This window comes from Rutidosis leptorrhynchoides, chromosome 1 (genome assembly GCF_046630445.1).
Source record: "Rutidosis leptorrhynchoides isolate AG116_Rl617_1_P2 chromosome 1, CSIRO_AGI_Rlap_v1, whole genome shotgun sequence".
Classification (NCBI taxonomy): domain Eukaryota; kingdom Viridiplantae; phylum Streptophyta; class Magnoliopsida; order Asterales; family Asteraceae; genus Rutidosis; species Rutidosis leptorrhynchoides.
In genome coordinates this window covers 599,896,209-599,914,802 of record NC_092333.1, presented here as the reverse complement: position 1 = coordinate 599,914,802, position 18,594 = coordinate 599,896,209, and the positions used below count along the sequence as shown (strand labels likewise).

The 18,594-nt window shown below is 34.3% G+C and overlaps 1 protein-coding gene across 1 annotated transcript; it reads right to left on the bottom strand.

The window, feature by feature from the left end:
• Positions 1 to 3,717: 3,717 nt before the first annotated feature.
• On the bottom strand, positions 3,718 to 8,644 carry LOC139884010 (BRAP2 RING ZnF UBP domain-containing protein 1). The gene is made up of 11 exons (XM_071868097.1): positions 8,218 to 8,644; positions 8,012 to 8,120; positions 7,233 to 7,347; positions 7,049 to 7,146; positions 6,114 to 6,220; positions 5,796 to 6,030; positions 5,609 to 5,662; positions 5,382 to 5,525; positions 5,221 to 5,285; positions 4,179 to 4,233; positions 3,718 to 4,092 (listed from the first exon to the last, which is right to left on the bottom strand). The coding sequence occupies exons 1-11, from the start codon at positions 8,574 to 8,576 to the stop codon at positions 3,946 to 3,948; spliced, it is 1,488 nt and encodes a 495-aa protein (XP_071724198.1). The 5' UTR covers positions 8,577 to 8,644; the 3' UTR covers positions 3,718 to 3,945.
• Between the last annotated feature and the right edge of the window lie 9,950 nt (positions 8,645 to 18,594).

The following is an 18,594-nucleotide window of genomic DNA, read 5'->3' as shown; positions in this document are numbered from 1 at the left end:
ACTAGTGTTGTGATTTATGAAATCGGAAGCTAGGGTTTTGACTTTTGAGTTGATTCGTCGAGACAATCAAGTACGAAGTAGTATTTACATATTAGTATTATGGTAAAAAAAAACCAAATGATATTATATAAAATAACTATGGTCCGTTAGACTTTAGTTAGCTCTTCGTATATACTTCTAAACAAAAAAGGTTAAAAGGCAAACTAGACATGTTACCTTGCACTGAACATCCATAAAACAAGGCAAACTATGTATTGCGTTAACGACCATGTACATCACTACATGTATGACAAAGTAAACACAAACTCTTTAAAATACCTTTAACAGGTTTCTCCAAGACCCATATAAATCTTAGACAAATAAAAGGAATGGGTCCATTGGGTCTAAATCTATAAAGCCTAACAAATAGTAACGGATCCAACGGGTTTTGCGTTTACAATTTTGTGTTTTGGTTTCAATTTCAGTTTCCAGTCTCACGTTTCAGTCTTCAATCTCAGTTTTCAGTTTCGCGTTTCAATTTTGCGTTTTAGTTTCTAGTTTTGCGTTTTAGTTTCTAGTTTTGCGCTTCAGTTTCACGTTTCATTTTCAATTTTATGTTTCAGCTTCCAGTTTCAAATTTCAGTTTCATTTTTGCGTTTATATTTTCTGTTCCAGTTTCGCGTTCAAGTTTCCGTTTTCAGTACATTAAATTTTTTTAAGTAATAAAAAAATTTGAAAAATTATAAAAATTACAAAAAAGAAAAAATAAATAGGAAAAAGTAAAAAAAAAATTAAAAACATTAAAAACAATAAAGAAATAAAATACTCCGTAACAAAAAAAAATTAAATAAATAAATAAATAAAAATGAAAAAAAAATGTATCATTCTAAAATTATATAAGAAAAAAATGAGTCTTGATACCCGACCTACCCAGTGTCGACCCGACCCGTTCGACACTTTTGAAATTGGACTTTCGACCCATGACCCGTTTTGACCCAAACTCGTCTAGATCTCGACTCAAACCGACCTGTTTGTAGGCATACGTCCATGTCACTTTGCAACTTCGAAAGATATTTAGTATAAGTGGACTTTTCAAGAAGGGTATAACGACAAACCGTGTTGGAGGTTTTATTGAAATTTCGTGTAGGGTAAAATAATCGATAGCCGGATAAATCACTGAATCGTGGTATCGCTTTCCGAAAGTAATTATTCGACCCTTATTGTCTGGGTTACACGAATATCACTTTGGGATAAGACAGAGATTAGTTCTTGTTATTGGCAGTAAATAAGAACTCTTTTGCATAAGAGTATTAAGGTGTTTTTGTATCTATTTTTTCTCATGAATGATAGTTCTTATTTATAGGCACCCAAAAACAAGTATTATTCCACGATGGAGATGTTTCACTAACTAATTTCCTTTTCAAATCTAAAACAAATCCTTTTCATAAAGTTGTTTGTTTTATTTCCAACAACCAAATCAAGGAAATCGATTAAATCCTTTTCATAAAGTTGTTTGTTTTATTTCCACGATGTAGATGTTTCACCTAGTGCAGGAATAATACTTCCGTAATCACTCAAATTTGTGATAATGGAAAACCACTTTCGGGTCCGGGTAATCTATCACTTAATGGGTGTACACTCCGTACCTCCTAACCCATTTACAAGTGTAGATTAAATCCCTCAATTACACTAAATTTCCAACAAACCGTTGATGCTAAATGTTCATTTTGACTAGTAATAACTGAATTGCGATAGACAGATTAATTTTGTTATTTACAGAATGGCCCGCCCGCCGGGCTAAACTGAACTTCTTACACCTGTTGAAGTAACTTAAACTGAAAAAATAACCAAAAGTATGTACTTATAGTCATGGTAGTATATTAAGATGTAAACAATTTGGATCCATTGCTGAAATATTAGTTTTTCTTTTTCTTTTGGGTTAAGGCTACTCGGGTAATATACTTTTTTTTTGTCCCGATGTAGGTCATATACCCAAAAAAAATACTAATGTAGGTCACATACTTCCAAAAAGTGTATCGATGTTAACAAAAGGTAACCTGTTACCGGCTAAACAGGTCACCTTTTGTTTACATCGATACATTTTTTGAAAATATGTGACCTACATTAGTATTTTTTTTTATTTTTTTTTTTTGTATATAGCTTACATTGGAACAAAGAAAAAGTATATTTTTTTTGAAGATCAATCTACAAATTCGATCAAGGATGAATTCCTTAACAAATTGACTTCAGATTAGTGAATCATAACATCAAACGAAGTTTCGCACATCATCAGAACTGATAATCAACAACAAATTCATAGAGTTTGATCTCGAGTTCATCCTTCACAGAAAATCGTGCCAGATTTGAGTTTCGGATCAATCTGAGAGGTTATAGCGAAATGTAAAAATACAGATGTGATCGAAATCTCTTTGTGAAACTATCTGTAAATTTACAGCTCTTAAATCGAAGAAATGAATCCGAATTTCGAAGTCAAAGTTTCGGAAAAAAGTCAAACGAACAATCTTATTTATCAGGTCAACAAGTTAAGTTGGTTTACATTAACACATTTTTTTTTAAAGTTTATGGCCTATAATAGTATTTTTTTGGGTATATGGCTTACATCGAGACAAAAAAAAAATATATGACCCTTGAGTAGCCTTAACCATTGTCTTTTAGATAAAATTGTGTTTGCAAAAAAAAAGAAAAGAAATTCTTAGGATATCGTTTCATATAGTAACTAGTTTAATAATTCGCGAACTTTTAAAAGTAAAATTGCATGAATGTTTTAGATAAATTGCAACAACTTATGGCACTGTAATTTGCACAATGATAAATGTACAACATCATTGCTATTGTATGAAGTTGATCTCGTTGTTTTCTGGTTGAAGATCGACAAGTAAATTGACATCCAAATACTCATTTAATCGTAATTAGTTTCACTGTAGGTACTCCTAAGTAACTACTTGCCTAAACAATTAGACAATGATAATCACTTTCACTTTACATATACACTATACAAAAACAATCTGAAACTTGAGAGTAACGTGTATTCAGTTCCTGCGACAAACATCTCAAACTCATAAGCCGGAGCTTTTATCGAGGAGTAGCCAATGTTGTGGCTGAGTCATGTTCGCTTCGGAATCTTATCTTGAACTTAAATGTCCCATCTCGAAAGCTACTTTTTTTTTTTTTTTTTTTTACAACATCGGCGCTATCTATCTTGCTGGCAATCCCGTTCAACATCAAAGAACGAAACACATAATACTAGACATACACTTCGTACGTGAAAAGTTTGCAAAGGGTCAAGTTCGTATTCTTCATGTTCCAAATCGGTATCTAATTGCCGACATCTTCACTAAAGGCTTGCCACGACTACTTTTTGAAGAGTTTCGATCCAGTCTCGGCATCAGTTCTCATATGACTTCGACTGTGAGAGAGTAATAGCCGAATATATTTTCTATATATATCTCATGTTTATATTTGTATGATATATTCACAATCCCATAATTAGAGGAATGGTTGTTAGAATTGTGTTTCTAGAATCATGTATGTTTCTGTATATAAACGAAATGAATGGGACACGGATCATTATTCCAATAAAAAGTAACTACGGAGTATAATATTAACGGTTAACTTGTTTTTATCGGAATGAACTATATATTATATGTTGGCTCCTTTAGATCATATCATAATGAAGCTTAAACAATCACTCAATTGGAACCACCGAGCGCCAACATACATGCTTAAAAACAAGAGCAATTTACTTACTACTAATTCAGTTTACACTTTACAGTGACAACCAACCACCATCATCTTATAACTCCCTTATTCTCTCCTTGCTTTATCATAAAGTAATAAAGAATGAAACATGTTACACATCAACCTCTATACTTATATGGTTCCATTTTCTAGTTGCTTAATCATTATGTACAATACAAATTACTCACAAGAACAACCAGTGATGGTCTAGTTGCGTTTTCGGCCTCGCCTTTTAGAACCTTTTTTGGGGTCGGACGGGTTTGATTGAACTGGCAGAAGTGTGCCACCCCTGACCTCATTATTTGAGGCTGCAAGTGTTTTCTGAGCTTCCAAATAAATTTTCAGGTCTCTAATCTACAATTTGAAATGTAACTCAGATCATGAAGTTCTAGATACAATCGAATGTACTTATTAGATGGTGAGATAGAAATAGCATATACCTGTTCTTCAAGATCGAGTATTTTATCATCCTTCAATTTTTTCAATGCAGTTTCCCTGAAATAACAATAAAAAGTGAAACCATTTTTTTTAATATACAGGATTAAGCACTAGAAACACCATATTGGTCTTTGGTACTATCTTTTATGCATATTAATAAGTTAATACATATATGGATTAAGCAACACAAACGTGTGAGATTACAATAATGCAATGACTGAAAAACGTACTGAAAGAAGCTGATTTCTAGACTCTTGGTTTTAAAATGTCAATGACTTGGGAAGATTTAGAGTATCCTAGAATACAAATCCAGGTTAAGATGGGAAAATGGAAAGCTTAAGCAGGTTGGATAATGGCTCAAACAAGTTCAGGTCAAAATGGATTGTGCCAGGGTTATGCGACCAACAAACACATTTTTAACCAATTTTAGTTTCCATTGTTATATAATGTGCAATATGTGATTCAAAAAACTAAAATATAGATTGATTTCGTAAAAAAGACGAATCCAATCCATTTGGACTTCGTTACCTAGCTAAATGCCTCATGACTGTAATTCTTTTCATGCTATTAATTAGTGATCTGATACCATTGGGTGAGTTGGTTTACCTCTAAAAAGCAAGTTGTTGGAGAGTTGATAGATATCTCGAATATCGATTATCTATCTTTTTTACCATTTTATAGTTTTTACAACAAGAACATTTGGTTCTTATTAGTTATCATAGATTGAAAAACACTTTAAACAAGCTTGACCCTTTAAATATAAACTTCAAGCTTACCAATGAGTTAAAAGTTGCAAGTTGGGTGAAATTACTATTTACTAACAAAAGTTCAAAAAATATAATGAAAAAATTTGCAGTGACCTCAGATCTAGGCAAGTTGTTAAACCACATAACCATGTGTGCTTGAATTTTTGTTATGAGGGGTATGGCCATGGTAGGGGGGGGGGGGGGGGGGGGGGGGGGGTAGGAGGCTGTTATTCGATACAAATCGAACTATGAACAAGGCGTGTTCAAACAAAATTTTAAGGACTATGCTTAAAAGTACCTCTCCTGGATTTCCTTGTACGCTTTCTTCAGCGAATCTTGTTTTTCTGCAAGATCTTCATTACTCTGGCATCAAAGGACAAGAGAGTAAATACATTGTTAAAACAAAAATCAAAAGCTTTTTCATTAGTCAAAATTAGCTAAGGGAGCACAAAAACTAACATTTGAAACATCCTTTGTCTCTTTGGCAAGTTCCCCCAGTTTATGTTGAATTTCTTGTATCGTTTCAATTTCAGCTTTCTCTATGGCTTCAGCTATGGATGCCTCCTTTCGACTTTTTGCCTCAACGAGTAGTGTTTCGTAATGCTGTTAAAGTTATCAGTTTGGTTTCAAAACATGTTGTAAATTTAACTTAAAAAAAAAAAAAAACTCAACGTCAAATTACATACTTGTCGCTGGGTCTCCATCTGCGTTGCAAGAAGAAAGTTATACTCATCCACAATCTGATTTAGCCCCAAATAAATAATTATAAAATGTTTCATGCAGATGATTAGACATCCATAAAAATATAGAAAATCAAGTAATAACTGCAAGTAGAAATATAACATAAATATAAATTAAAGGGAGGGAAGTTACCGTATCAACTTTGCTGCTAAATAGTGCCCCACTAACTTCAGCATCCTCTTTATCACCACACTCCCCTTCAGTTGATTGATGATTCATCACAACTGACTTGCTACCAACTTTTGATTGATTTAATCGATGTACATATTTATCACCAACATAATCCCAAATTTGTTGTGTTTCGAGTTCGAGCGAATAGCAGTGTTGGGCATGACGAAAATGTTCAATAGCATGCCCTTGTTCATACCTTCAAGCATCAACGACTATAAGATACATATGGATGCAAATATGCAAGTAATTAAAAGGGTTTTGAGTATAAAACTATGTTACCTTCCACATCCTACAAACCCACATATCAGACACACCCATGGATTGCTAGATGTCCCACAAACTGCACAGGTTGGTTTACCATCCTGCTGCTGACATAGGCGACAGACCTATCACAGGGAAACTGTAAATGTTAATGAAATGTGCATTTTAATATATAACCACTATTACAACTTAGAACATGTAACAAAAAAAGTTTATAAATTCAAGGAATTTTTGGATGAAATCAAACAATTGTTTCTCAACAAGTCTTTAAACATAGCCGTAACTACAGATGTTGCCTAGTCACGAACTCAGAAAGAGATATTTACTTCTCCACCGCAGAATAGGGTTTTAAGAATGTAGTAATTACTTTACTGATTGTGCATGAGACACATCCTTTTGTTGATTTCGTTCATGTCAAAACATTGTACTTAATGTTTTGTGACTCTAATATGACTTTGATCATGCGACAAACTACATTTATCATTCATTTGACACAAGATTACTAGATTAATAATATCTTCTATACTCATCAGGCTTGCCAATGGTTGCTCACTTGCTTGGTATCTCCTTCAAAACGTTAAGTTTTTACAATTAGGTTACACCATTATGCACTTCATAATTTATTAGTTTAGAAGATGTTTTGCCTGTCATTTCCAGCATCCATAATCCATAATATTCTTAAAGTGCACTTCATTTTGACTAGTTTTCAAGTATTTGTCATATATTCTCTCTATGTCAAAACTCTTAAAAATACTATTATAGTTATAGCTTAAGTGCTTAACATAATCAAAAGCCATAATTAATGAAGTTAATTCAGATTATAAAAGAGGCAATGATCTAGAAGAGATAAAAGCAAAACACAGTGACGAACCTTATATACCAGATATGATAGCCACCCCAAAACAATCGTGCACACCACAAATTTTTATTAGAAGAAATAAAATAAAGCTAACCTGGCAAGAAAGGTAAGTCCACTTTGAAATGCATGGACATTGGAATGAATGGTCGCACAGCGTAATCTGTATTGAACTTGTGTCATAGTCCAATCTCTCTACCAATATAATAAAAATCAAAATGATCACTTACACATTCATGTTCTCACACAAATATAAAAAAAAAAAAAATCGGATAGCTTACCCAGGCAAACAGGACATGTTGGTAATTCTGTATACCCTGGCTGAGGGATGCTGGCCGCCTCAGCTGAATCAGTGTACTCCACTAATTGAGCGAAGTAAATATGGCAAAGCTCAGTCTGAAATTTTAACCCAACCAAAATTTAGCAAGTTGAATACTTGTAAACACTAAATCAATCAAAATCATATCTTTTAATTTTCCCCTTTGATATCAACCACAAATTGCACCAAATGTAAAAAATCCACACATAGATAGTCTTTAATTATATCTAAGACTAAAAGCATCCACAATGAAAGATCTTATAAAGCTTTTTGTAGAAAGCTTTATCAAAAGCTTTCACTCCAACAAAAAAAAGCTTTTAAAGTACCAAAGAAAATTGTAAGTCTATTAAAATAATAGAAAGTGAGATAGGCTACCATGCCTATAGCTTAATAAATCTCAAACTTTACTCAAAAATTTACACTAAAGCTTTGTACAAAGCTTTTTGGAATAGTAAAAAGCTTTATGTAAAACACTTATTGTTGAAAATGCTCTAATTCTTTTTTTTTATGAAGCAAACTTTTATTTGATACCAATTGATGTAAAATCTAACCTAAATACTGGACGAAAGATAATGACATGCTAATACAATGCTCAAAACATTTATAAAATCTAAAAGAAAATAAAAGACTATTTCTCTACAATGATACAATGAAGATTTGGGTGAAAACTGGTTACAATTTAGTGCAAAATTAGTAAAATCAAACAAACTGTAAAGATGAAAAAAGTAAGATCAAGTATACCTCAGAAGGACTAAACCTCTTTCCATTATAACAAATACAAAATCCATCAGCAGATACTTGATTCACTAGCTTAATTAATACGCTATACCGATCCTCCACCGCATCATTCCTTCAATAACCAAAATTAATTAATAAAAATTTCACTTCACATTTTAAAGCGCAAAAAATAAATTGAAGTAACCCTAGGGCAACAAATATCACAAAACCTAAAGAAGCACAGATCAGTGAATTCATCAACATGAGTGCCACAAAACGCAATAAATTCTTCGTGCGAAAGGTAATTAGGTACGGCGGCGATGAATACAACCGTAGTGCGTGTAGCGACGTTCCACAGCGTCATGATGGGAGGAGTTGTTGTGGATGATGAAGATGTGAATGGTAGATTGCGAAAAAGATGAACTACGCCTTTGATTTCAATTGGATTAGAGAGTTTTTTCTTGGATTTAGGGTTTGAGGTGCTACCGGGTACGGCGGGTTTTGCGGTGGATGTGGCGGCGCCATCATCTAGCGGCGTTGCGTACGGTGGTTGGGAGGTGTCGACGGTGTGTACTCGGAGTGTAAACATTTGTTGTTGGCGGGTGAATTGGAGAATGAAAATGAATGAATTGGCTTAAACATAAAGCTACGAATTCCAGCTTTGTATAAATACCAATAAGTTAAACAAAATCGTCTCATCTCATTGTTATTACTCCTTTGTACCAAATATACGAGATAATTCTCACACACCACTTTTTAATCCATATACAATTTTGTCTCATAAGTTAACAGTTATGCCCCTAGAAAGTTTAACTTATATTATTATTATAAGTATAATTAAAGGTAGATTAGGTAATTAGGTGTACATGGACCAAAATATAGTGTGTGAGAATCACCTCTCCAAATATATAGTCCATTATTTCATTTTAAAATGTCCCAAATTACATACATATAAAAGAATAATACAATAAAAGTTTTTTTTGCCCCTACTTTATACATGTATAACAAAAAGATAGGTAAAAGTTAAGGGATAAGATTAGAAAGAAAACAGAAAAGTACATGTGACAGGTATTTTTTCTTAAACTGTGTATTTTTGGTCTGGAAATAATAATTGAGACGAAGGTAATATATTATTTAAAGTGACTGTCAATAATATTACATGTCAGTCCTCATTTATTCATGTCATGCGTTATTGTATACGAAATAGTTATTTTCATCCATTAATTAAATTATAAAATTTAATAATACAATACACCAATTCATTACCTAAATTATATTATATTACGATATAGTATTATATTAGCAACGATACATGTTACTATTATTATTAAATTCTTTTGAAGATTATTTGAATTATTCATATTCATACAATAAATATTATTAAAATACATAATATTATAATATCTTTAAAATTTATATTAAACCGATATATTAATTTAAAATAGATATTGATTATATATATATATATATATATATATATATATATATATATATATATATATATTGAAAACCATTTACTATGTTTTTTGTTATAATAAAAATTATAAAATAAATATTTTTGTTTTGACATTATAATATTATTTCAGAAATGATATTTAAAAAATTATGTTAATATAATATTTGTATAATATTATTTAACGCACGGGGTTATGTTTGTTAATTGAAGTTAAAATGATTATTTGATAATCCTTATAGATATTTAAATGTATGTATGTTCTGCTTCGTTTGGGATTTTGACATAATGTAATTAATTGGTAATAAAAACATATACAATTAGAGATGTGAATAAAATATTATTCCTAACGGTTGATTTTAAAATAATGTTTTAAGGGATCATATTTAGTTTATTATTTATTATTTGTAAATTGAATTGGAATGATTTTAACGGACAAGCTCATAATCTATGCGTTATTATTAAATACTGGAGTGGTATTTTTAATACAAATGTTATCACTAATAAGGAGTTTTTTTTTTCATTGTAATTCTATTATAGATTTAATGAGGAGCATCAATACTGAGATTATTTTAACTTATACATTTGTCGTGCAACGTACGTGCTCATAAAACTAATAACAATAATATTAAAGTATAAGACTAGATTAATTAAATAATATAATTTACTTTTTTTTACTGGGTTATGTTTTGAATCAAAACTAGGTATTCATTAATGATATCAATCGGAAATTTAAGCAATCGGAATGATTTTGGCCGAAACGAAGTTTGTTAATTCGGATTTGAATCAGTTTTTTAGTTGCGCTTGAATAATATAATGGTTTGTTGATCGTTTTGAGTATAAAATACACAATTGGTTTTTGCTTAAATACTTGAACTAAGTTTAACACTCTGTTTTTTTAACATAATACTATGTGTGTGTATATATATATATATATGTATATATATATATATATATATATATATATATATATATATATATATATATATATATATATATATATAAACATATATAAAAAGTACTCCCTCTGTTCTATCTTAAGTGTTCACTATTCACTGTAATTATTTTTATTCGTGTTATATAATTTATGATGAAAATTATATTAAGGAATAAATTTAAAATTTAATTCATTCATATAATTTCTATCAAATATTATATAGCACAGATAAAATATTTACGGCCAAAGTTGACAAAAAATAACTTTAAAAAGTTAACAGTAAACACTTGTGATGAGACGAATAAAGAGTAAAAATTATGAATATATGTAATATATGTAGATAAAGAAGTAGATAAAGAGTTTGTCGAATTCTAATTAGTTAAGATCGTAATAGATGAATTATGAATATGTGTGATATATGTAGCCATGTAGGTAATAGACGAATTATGAATATATGTAATTTTAGTAAGTTAACAAATGACATTTAACCTAATTATTCAGGTAAGGGCGCAAAGACACAAGGACGAAAGGTTTTTTGCGCCTTACGCGGGCATTTTGTCAAAGTTTCTTTTAGGCTCCCACGCAAGAAATGTGGAAAAATGGGCTTTTGGTGATAATGCCCCGATTTTGTGATGACCCGAAAATTTCCAACCAAATTTAAACTTGATCTTTATATTATTTCGACACGATAAGCAAAGTCTGTAATGTTGAGTCACAAATATTTCGAACTGTTTCATATATTCGTTTGACTTTTGACCATTCCCGACGATTCACGAACAACTATTTATAATAGATAACATATATATATTTAAATAGGTATTTATAATTTGAAATATAATTTAGAATATTATATAATATGATTATTAGAATTTATATTGTAAAATAAATAAAATGCGATTAATGGAAACTATAGAATATATAGATATATATAAATATGTATATAAATATTACTTGTAAATATATAAAGTTATATTAAATCTATTTGTTTAAAAATATATAATATAATTATTTTAGTAATTAACTTTGCTATTTTAAAACTGTTTATATATAGAAAGGGAATATAAATGATTTTGAGCTTAATTAGTAAACGTCAGTAACACTCGGTTGATGTTTTGTTAGTTTTAATATAGATATTGTACATGTTCATGATGGATTGAAATAAAAGTTGGACTGTAAATTGATTACGAAGATTTTAGATTTGTTAAAAATATTTTTACATTTTTAAGTTTAAATATTAGTACTCCGTACATATAAATTGAAACATAAAATAAATAATTATCGAACCTTTTTGATCAGGTTTCAAACAGTTAATGAGTGAAATAATTAAATATATTTAATCTAAAAATTTGGGATTTTTAGGAACACTTTTATATGTTAACTGTTTAGCAATGGACACGCCCCGTGTAAACTGTCGGCACAAAAATACAAATATCCGGCTGCTCAAGTGTTAAATGATTAACTCATTTAGATTACTGTTAGGGATTATTATTATCACTATATTATTTACTTTATCATTTATAATTCTATATATGTATTACATATAGATACAGATGCATTTAGATGATACATCACCAAACCCACATCTTCTTCTTAGTTGTTTGATATCACCACCTCCACGACAACTACCACCACAACCATCCCTTGTAGCTGCTGTAAACCGTCACCACCTCCACCTTCTTGTTCGATTTAAACCTCCATCCCTCGCCAACGTCAACCAAACAACAAATTGCTACAACCTAATGTTTTTCTATTTCTTAATTCGAGTTTACTCACCACCGGCTACCACTACCATTCGAACACCAACACCGGCCACCATAATCACCATAAACCACCAGCACTCGACCACCATGGAAACCGCCACACTTCATGTAACGACCCTGGATTTTCCAACGTTTATTTATTAATAATTGATATTATTAATACTTGTGATTAAACGAATGTATGTTATTACATTTACATGTTGCCATGAATGCCCGTACTTGACTTTAAATGCCCGAAACATCTTTGTGACACACGAATTTGTGACACACGAAACTTACACGAATAATATTTTCAAGTATTATTTACATTCATGATTAAGTTTTATTAATCATTTTGATTAACTAAAGTTTCTAGTTAATTACTTGGGCTTTGTTGGACTTAAGTTGTTAAATAATTGGACTTGGGCTTTAATTAATGTTAATGGACCTATGAAGCCCACCCTACTTCTTTAGTGGACTTATTAGCCCAATACTACATGTAAGTATTACTTTCAAGTGTAACTAGTTTGATTAAGGAAATTAGAATCTAGTTACTAGTTTGGTTATACATCCTTCCCATGAAACCACCCATTTTAACCACCTTTTATGACTTTTACATGCAATGAACTAGTGTGTAATCCTCTTCCTCCTTCTCCCTTCCCAACCGTCGGCCATAGGCCTCTTTAGAGGGGTTTTCATTTCATTTTTTTTTTTATTACTTCTACTCACATTTCTCTCATTTTAAAACACACACAAAACACTTCCAACTTTCTCTCTTTTCTCTCTAAGTTGTAAGTAACTTGAACTTTTTTTTTCTCTCTTTCTTTTTTGCAAAACCGTGGACTAACCACACTCTCATCATCATAATCTTTTGTTCTTTGATGTTGTTAAATTACTTGATACTTGTTAGTTGTTGTTGTTACTTAGTTACATGAAGTTTGTTGTTGTAATTACTTACTAGTCATTATGAATCAAACTCTTTAGTTTGTTCATCATTTATCTTGTTTTAACAAGAACATACAAGAACTAACTTTCTAGTTATGTTCTACATATAATGCTTTAAAAAGATTTAAGTTCATGAGTTGTGAAAGCATACTTGTAATTCATGTTAGTAAACTTTAAAGTTTACTTTCTTAAAGATCAAGACTTAGGCTTGAATCTTTAAAGTATGAAACTCATGAACTAGTTACTTGTTTACTTAGTTTATTCTTTACATTATGCACTTTAATTTCATGTTTGTTGGTTGTTATTGGTCAAGTGTTACTAGTTAACTTTGATCTCATTAATCTTGAACTAAAAGTTAACTTTGAAAGTTCAAGAACATGTAAGTAAGCTTTCTTTAATTATAACTTTGTACACTTATGTTAGATCTAGACTTTTGAGTCTAGGATCTTCAAGATCTAACTAAGAACTATGTTCTACAACTTAAGATCTTGATTTCATAAGTTCACTTTCAAGTTTGTAACTTATTATTAGTTTTAAAGTTCATGTATGTGTTAGATCTAAGACTTTGATGTAACTTTGATTCATCAAAACACTTGCAACACTTAAGTGAGTTGTGCTTCATGTCTTAGACTTACACTTGGGTTATGATGGTCAAACCTTGGTGAAAATGATGCAAACACATCAACGAGTTATACACTTGAAGCTATATGCATCAAGGATGAGAACCATGATAAGCATCGAGCACCAAGAACCACCGGAACCTACTGACCCTACTGTTTTACTGTTACTGTGTCTGACCTGTATGACCTGGGCTACTGTAATTATGATTTTCAGATATCTCTGTTCGAGTAGATAACTTTTCATTTAGGACTCGTCTTAATCCTAGTTACGGTTTAGGATTTATGGCCCTCCGATCGTCACTATATCCATTTAACGTTGTGCTGAAAATTCTGACCTACTCGCACTTAGACCGTCGCCACGGTCCAATGAAGATGAGTTTGATTCTGGGATTTTTACCACAACTAAAGGACTCATATACGGATCCATGGCCACTGGTCTCACCTTATTTCAGTAGGTGTAGAGACCGTGGTGACTGACCGAACTCAGCCTTTGTTTAAAACTCTTTTCATGAACTAAACTTACTTTACACCTTTTGTTTGATGATGAATGATGATGACTCTTAAGACCTTATTTACATACATTTAAACCTATTCGGACGATTTACTGACTTAGTACTACTTGACTTAGGTTGAGGACCCGTTTGGACAACCTCCATTACTTGCTTACTTTCCGAGTCATACTTTACCGCTACTTTATCATTGTGAGTTATAGCATTCCCTTTTTATTTTAACTTATTTTGGGAACTGAGAATACATGCGAATTTTATGTTTTACATACTAGGCACGAGTACTTAAACTTATATATGTGTGGGTTATACAACGGCATAAACATTCCCTTTAGCTCGGTAACGTTTAATCATTGGTTTTTGAACCGTGAACGCGAATCTTAGATATGGATCCATAGGGTTTGACATCCCCACTCGGGCTAGTCGCGCTAGCATTTAATGAGTGTTTAATACTTTGTAAACATACGCACTTGCCAAGTGTACTTTCAGGGGGTATAAACGTTAAGTTAGTTACCAAGTGCCCACGGTTAACATATATTTTATCATACTGTTTTGAAACACTCTTTGTAGCACTGAAATCTCGTGGCCTAACTTACATTATGGTTATACTTAAACTATAGCTCACCAACCTTTGTGTCGATGTTTTTAAGCATGTTTTTCTCATGTGCTTAAGGTTAGCTGCTTTCGCTGTGTACTAGTCTTGCCGTAGACACCCGCTGCTCTAGTGTTATCACCGCATGAACTGTTTATCTTGCATTCAAACTTTAATACATTTGAAACTATGTTTTGTAACGACCTAAGGGTCACATACATTTATTCATGCTTGCTATTCGTAGAAGCATACTGTTGGTGTAAAACATTTGATGTCGATTATGACGTCATCTTTCTATCGTGAATGCAACTTCTTTACAGCATATAGTACTTAACCTTGTAATGATCCTGTTGTTGATGATTCGTACACTATGGTTTTGTACGGGGCATCACATTTGGTATCAGAGCATTGGTTGTAGGGAATTAGGTTGCATTAGTGAGTCTAAGACCGACACGAGTAGGATTCACTAATAGGACTAATCTACAACTTGCTAGTTTACTTGTTTTCGCTGAACTTACTGCATGCTGCTGCTTACTTTTACTGCTACATGCCGTATGCTACTACATGATTTCACTACTGTATGATATTACTTGGTTTCGATTGCATGCTACTTCTGTACGATTCATTATTATTGCCATGCTACTTATTGTTATATATGATTTAAACTGTTGGCCTAATACGTGCTTGCTTTATGACTTACTGACACGGAAAAATTTATTTTACCTTGTTCATATGTCGGATACTCCACCTGCTATCATTTTGGGCAGTTCAGACTCGTCAGCCACCCCACCTGCTGCTGCTGCCGACACACTGATCCCGCTACCCACGAGTGACCCCGGCGCTTCATCTTCCGGGACTAGCAGCCAGGCGCCTGCCCCAGTGGTTACTTCTAGTGGAGCCCAGGACCCTTCGGAGATTCCAGCTCCATCTGCCCCCGGACCCTCAGGATCACAGCCCCGCTCCGGTGAGATTGTGATTCCCGCAAAGTTCGGGGAAGGTCCATTCCGTAACCGGTATCGCCATTGGTGTCGACGCGCCCCTGATGGACGTCTCATTCCGATCGGACCCGCTAGGTACAGGCAGATGATGGCCGCTCAAGGACGGCCAGTTCAGCCACCCGTACAGCCACCACATGATTCGGACGACCCGTCATCCACTAATGCTTCATCTGACGACACCTCCTCAGACGACTCCAGTGATGATGAGGACCCTGCTGATGTACCTATACAAGCACCCTCCACCCCGCCGAAGAAGCGGTACCGTTTTGATGGCACCGTCATTCCAGGGGTGAATGGAGGTCGTGCTTTCACTGACGCATTTGGTCGGCGTCGTAGGGTTACCGCCCGTAAGCGGCTTGTGCCGTACCCTGCGGATCCCTTCATCCGTAAGCCTTACCGCCTTGCAGCCTCTACATCTGGAGCCGAACCCTCTGCACCACTGGCACCACCCGCACCACCAGCACTTCCTGCCCCACCATCTCCCACTGTCGAGGAATTGACAAGGGAGGTGGAGATCCTTCGAGCTCGAGTTGCTGAGCTAGAGGACCAGATGGCCCAAGTTATGGACATCCTTCACCCACCTTCACCGTAGGGCTTTTGTATTTAGATTTCATTATGTAATCTAGTTGTAGTTTTATGTTTCACTTATGTATTGTACGGACTTATTCAGATGTATGAAACTTATTATTATTAATGGAACTTTGTGTTATTTAATTCTTGCACGGTGTTCTATTTACATTACTGTACGATGATTCTGTGGTATTTGTACCTAGATGCGTCATTTAATAACATGTGATGTTTTGATTCTATGTTGGTTACTATATACTGTATTATTACTATTTGAATACTGGATTTTGACTTGAGTCGAAAAATTTGTTTAGAACATCATGGCCAACGGACGATCAACATCGACACCTACCGCTGCTCAGATCGAAGAGATGATTGCCGAAAGGGTAGCCGCAGCCATTGCGGAAATGCAACCCCAAGCTCCACCGCCACCGCCACCACCACCTGTTATTCAACCCGTTCGAAATGGGTGTACTTACAAGGAATTCCAGAGCTGTAAACCACATAACTTCAGCGGCACTGAGGGACCGGTTGGTCTCACTAGATGGTTCGAGAAACTTGAATCAGTATTCCGAGTTAGCAACTGTTCGGAGGACAACAAAACCAAATTTGCTTCTTGCACGCTGTCTGACGGCGCACTCATGTGGTGGAACACAATGGCACAGGCACAAGGCATTGATGAGGCGTATGCTACGCCATGGGAAGAATTTAAGTGTGCCATGATTGAGGAGTATTGTCCGAGAACCGAGATACAAAATATGGAGATGGAATTCATGCAGTTAAAGGCCGTTGAGAACGACCTTGATGGTTACAACATGAGATTTTTGGAATTAGCCCTGATGTGTCCGACAATGGTCACCCCGGAATTCAAGCGAATGGAAAGGTACTTCTGGGGACTCCCTAAGTCCATCAAGGGAAATGTCACCTCGTCCAAGCCACCGAATGTTCCCGAAGCGATGCCCATGGCACATACTTTAATGAATCAAATAACCATCGATGAACCGGAGAAAACTAAGTCTGAAGCGGGTACTAGTGAGAAGCGCAAATGGGATAACAACAGGGGACGGACCTATGAACAGAACCCGGCGAAACGGTATGAGGGTTTTAGGGGAAACAACAACGGTGGAAATCCCAATCCAAACACCAACACGAACCCGAACTAAAAGGAACCTTACCACAATGCAAGCGGTACTAAAAGCACCATACTGGATATTGTAATGTTGTTTACGAAAAGTGTCAACGGACTGGACATATCGGGAAGGACTTCAAGATCACCACTTTGAATGGGAATCCAAACACCAATGGACCGAAAAAGTGCTACGAATGCGGGCAGACAGGCCATTTCAGAAATGCATGTCCAAACAAGCGAAAAGATGCCGGACCACCCCGTGGTAGAGCTTTCAACGTTAATGCAAGGGACGCCCGAGAAAACCCTGACTTGGTGACAGGTATATTCACTATCAACAATCTTTTAGCTTCTGTCTTGTTTGATACTGGTGCGGATAGAAGTTATGTATGTAGACACTTTTGCGATAAGATTAATTGGTCGTTAGTCCCGTTAAAAGAGAGTATGCTTGTCGAGGTCGCCAATGGAAAACTTGAGAAAGTTGACCATATTAGTCGAGGAGCTATTATCAACATAGCTGGTGCAGATTTCGAAATTGATTTGATACCCATCAAATTGGAAAGTTTTGACGTGATCGTCGGTATGGATTGGTTGAGCAAGATAAGGGCCGATATTATCTGTGGAGATAAAGCTCTTCGTATACCACAAGGAGACTGTGAGCCACTGGTTATCTACGGAGAGAGATGTACCTCAAAGTTGAACCTCATTAGTTGCGTGAAAGCGCAAAAGATTATGAAGAAGGGACGTCTTGCTGTCCTAGCGCATGTGAAAACAGTAGAAACTGAGGTGAAGAGCGTGAACGACGTTCGAATTGTGAACGAATTTTCCGATGTCTTCCCTGAAGAATTGCCTGGATTACCGCCGCCAAGAGCAGTAGAGTTTCAGATTGATTTAGTGCCAGGAGTTGCACCTGTAGCTCGCGCACCTTATAGACTCGCACCTTCCGAGATGCAAGAATTACAGAGTCAACTACAAGAGCTGTTAGACCGTGGATTTATCCAACCAAGTTTCTCGCCTTGAGGCGCACCTGTGTTGTTTGTGAAGAAGAAGGATGGATCCTTCCGTATGTGTATCGACTACCGTGAACTCAACAAATTGACAATCAAGAATCGGTATCCTCTTCC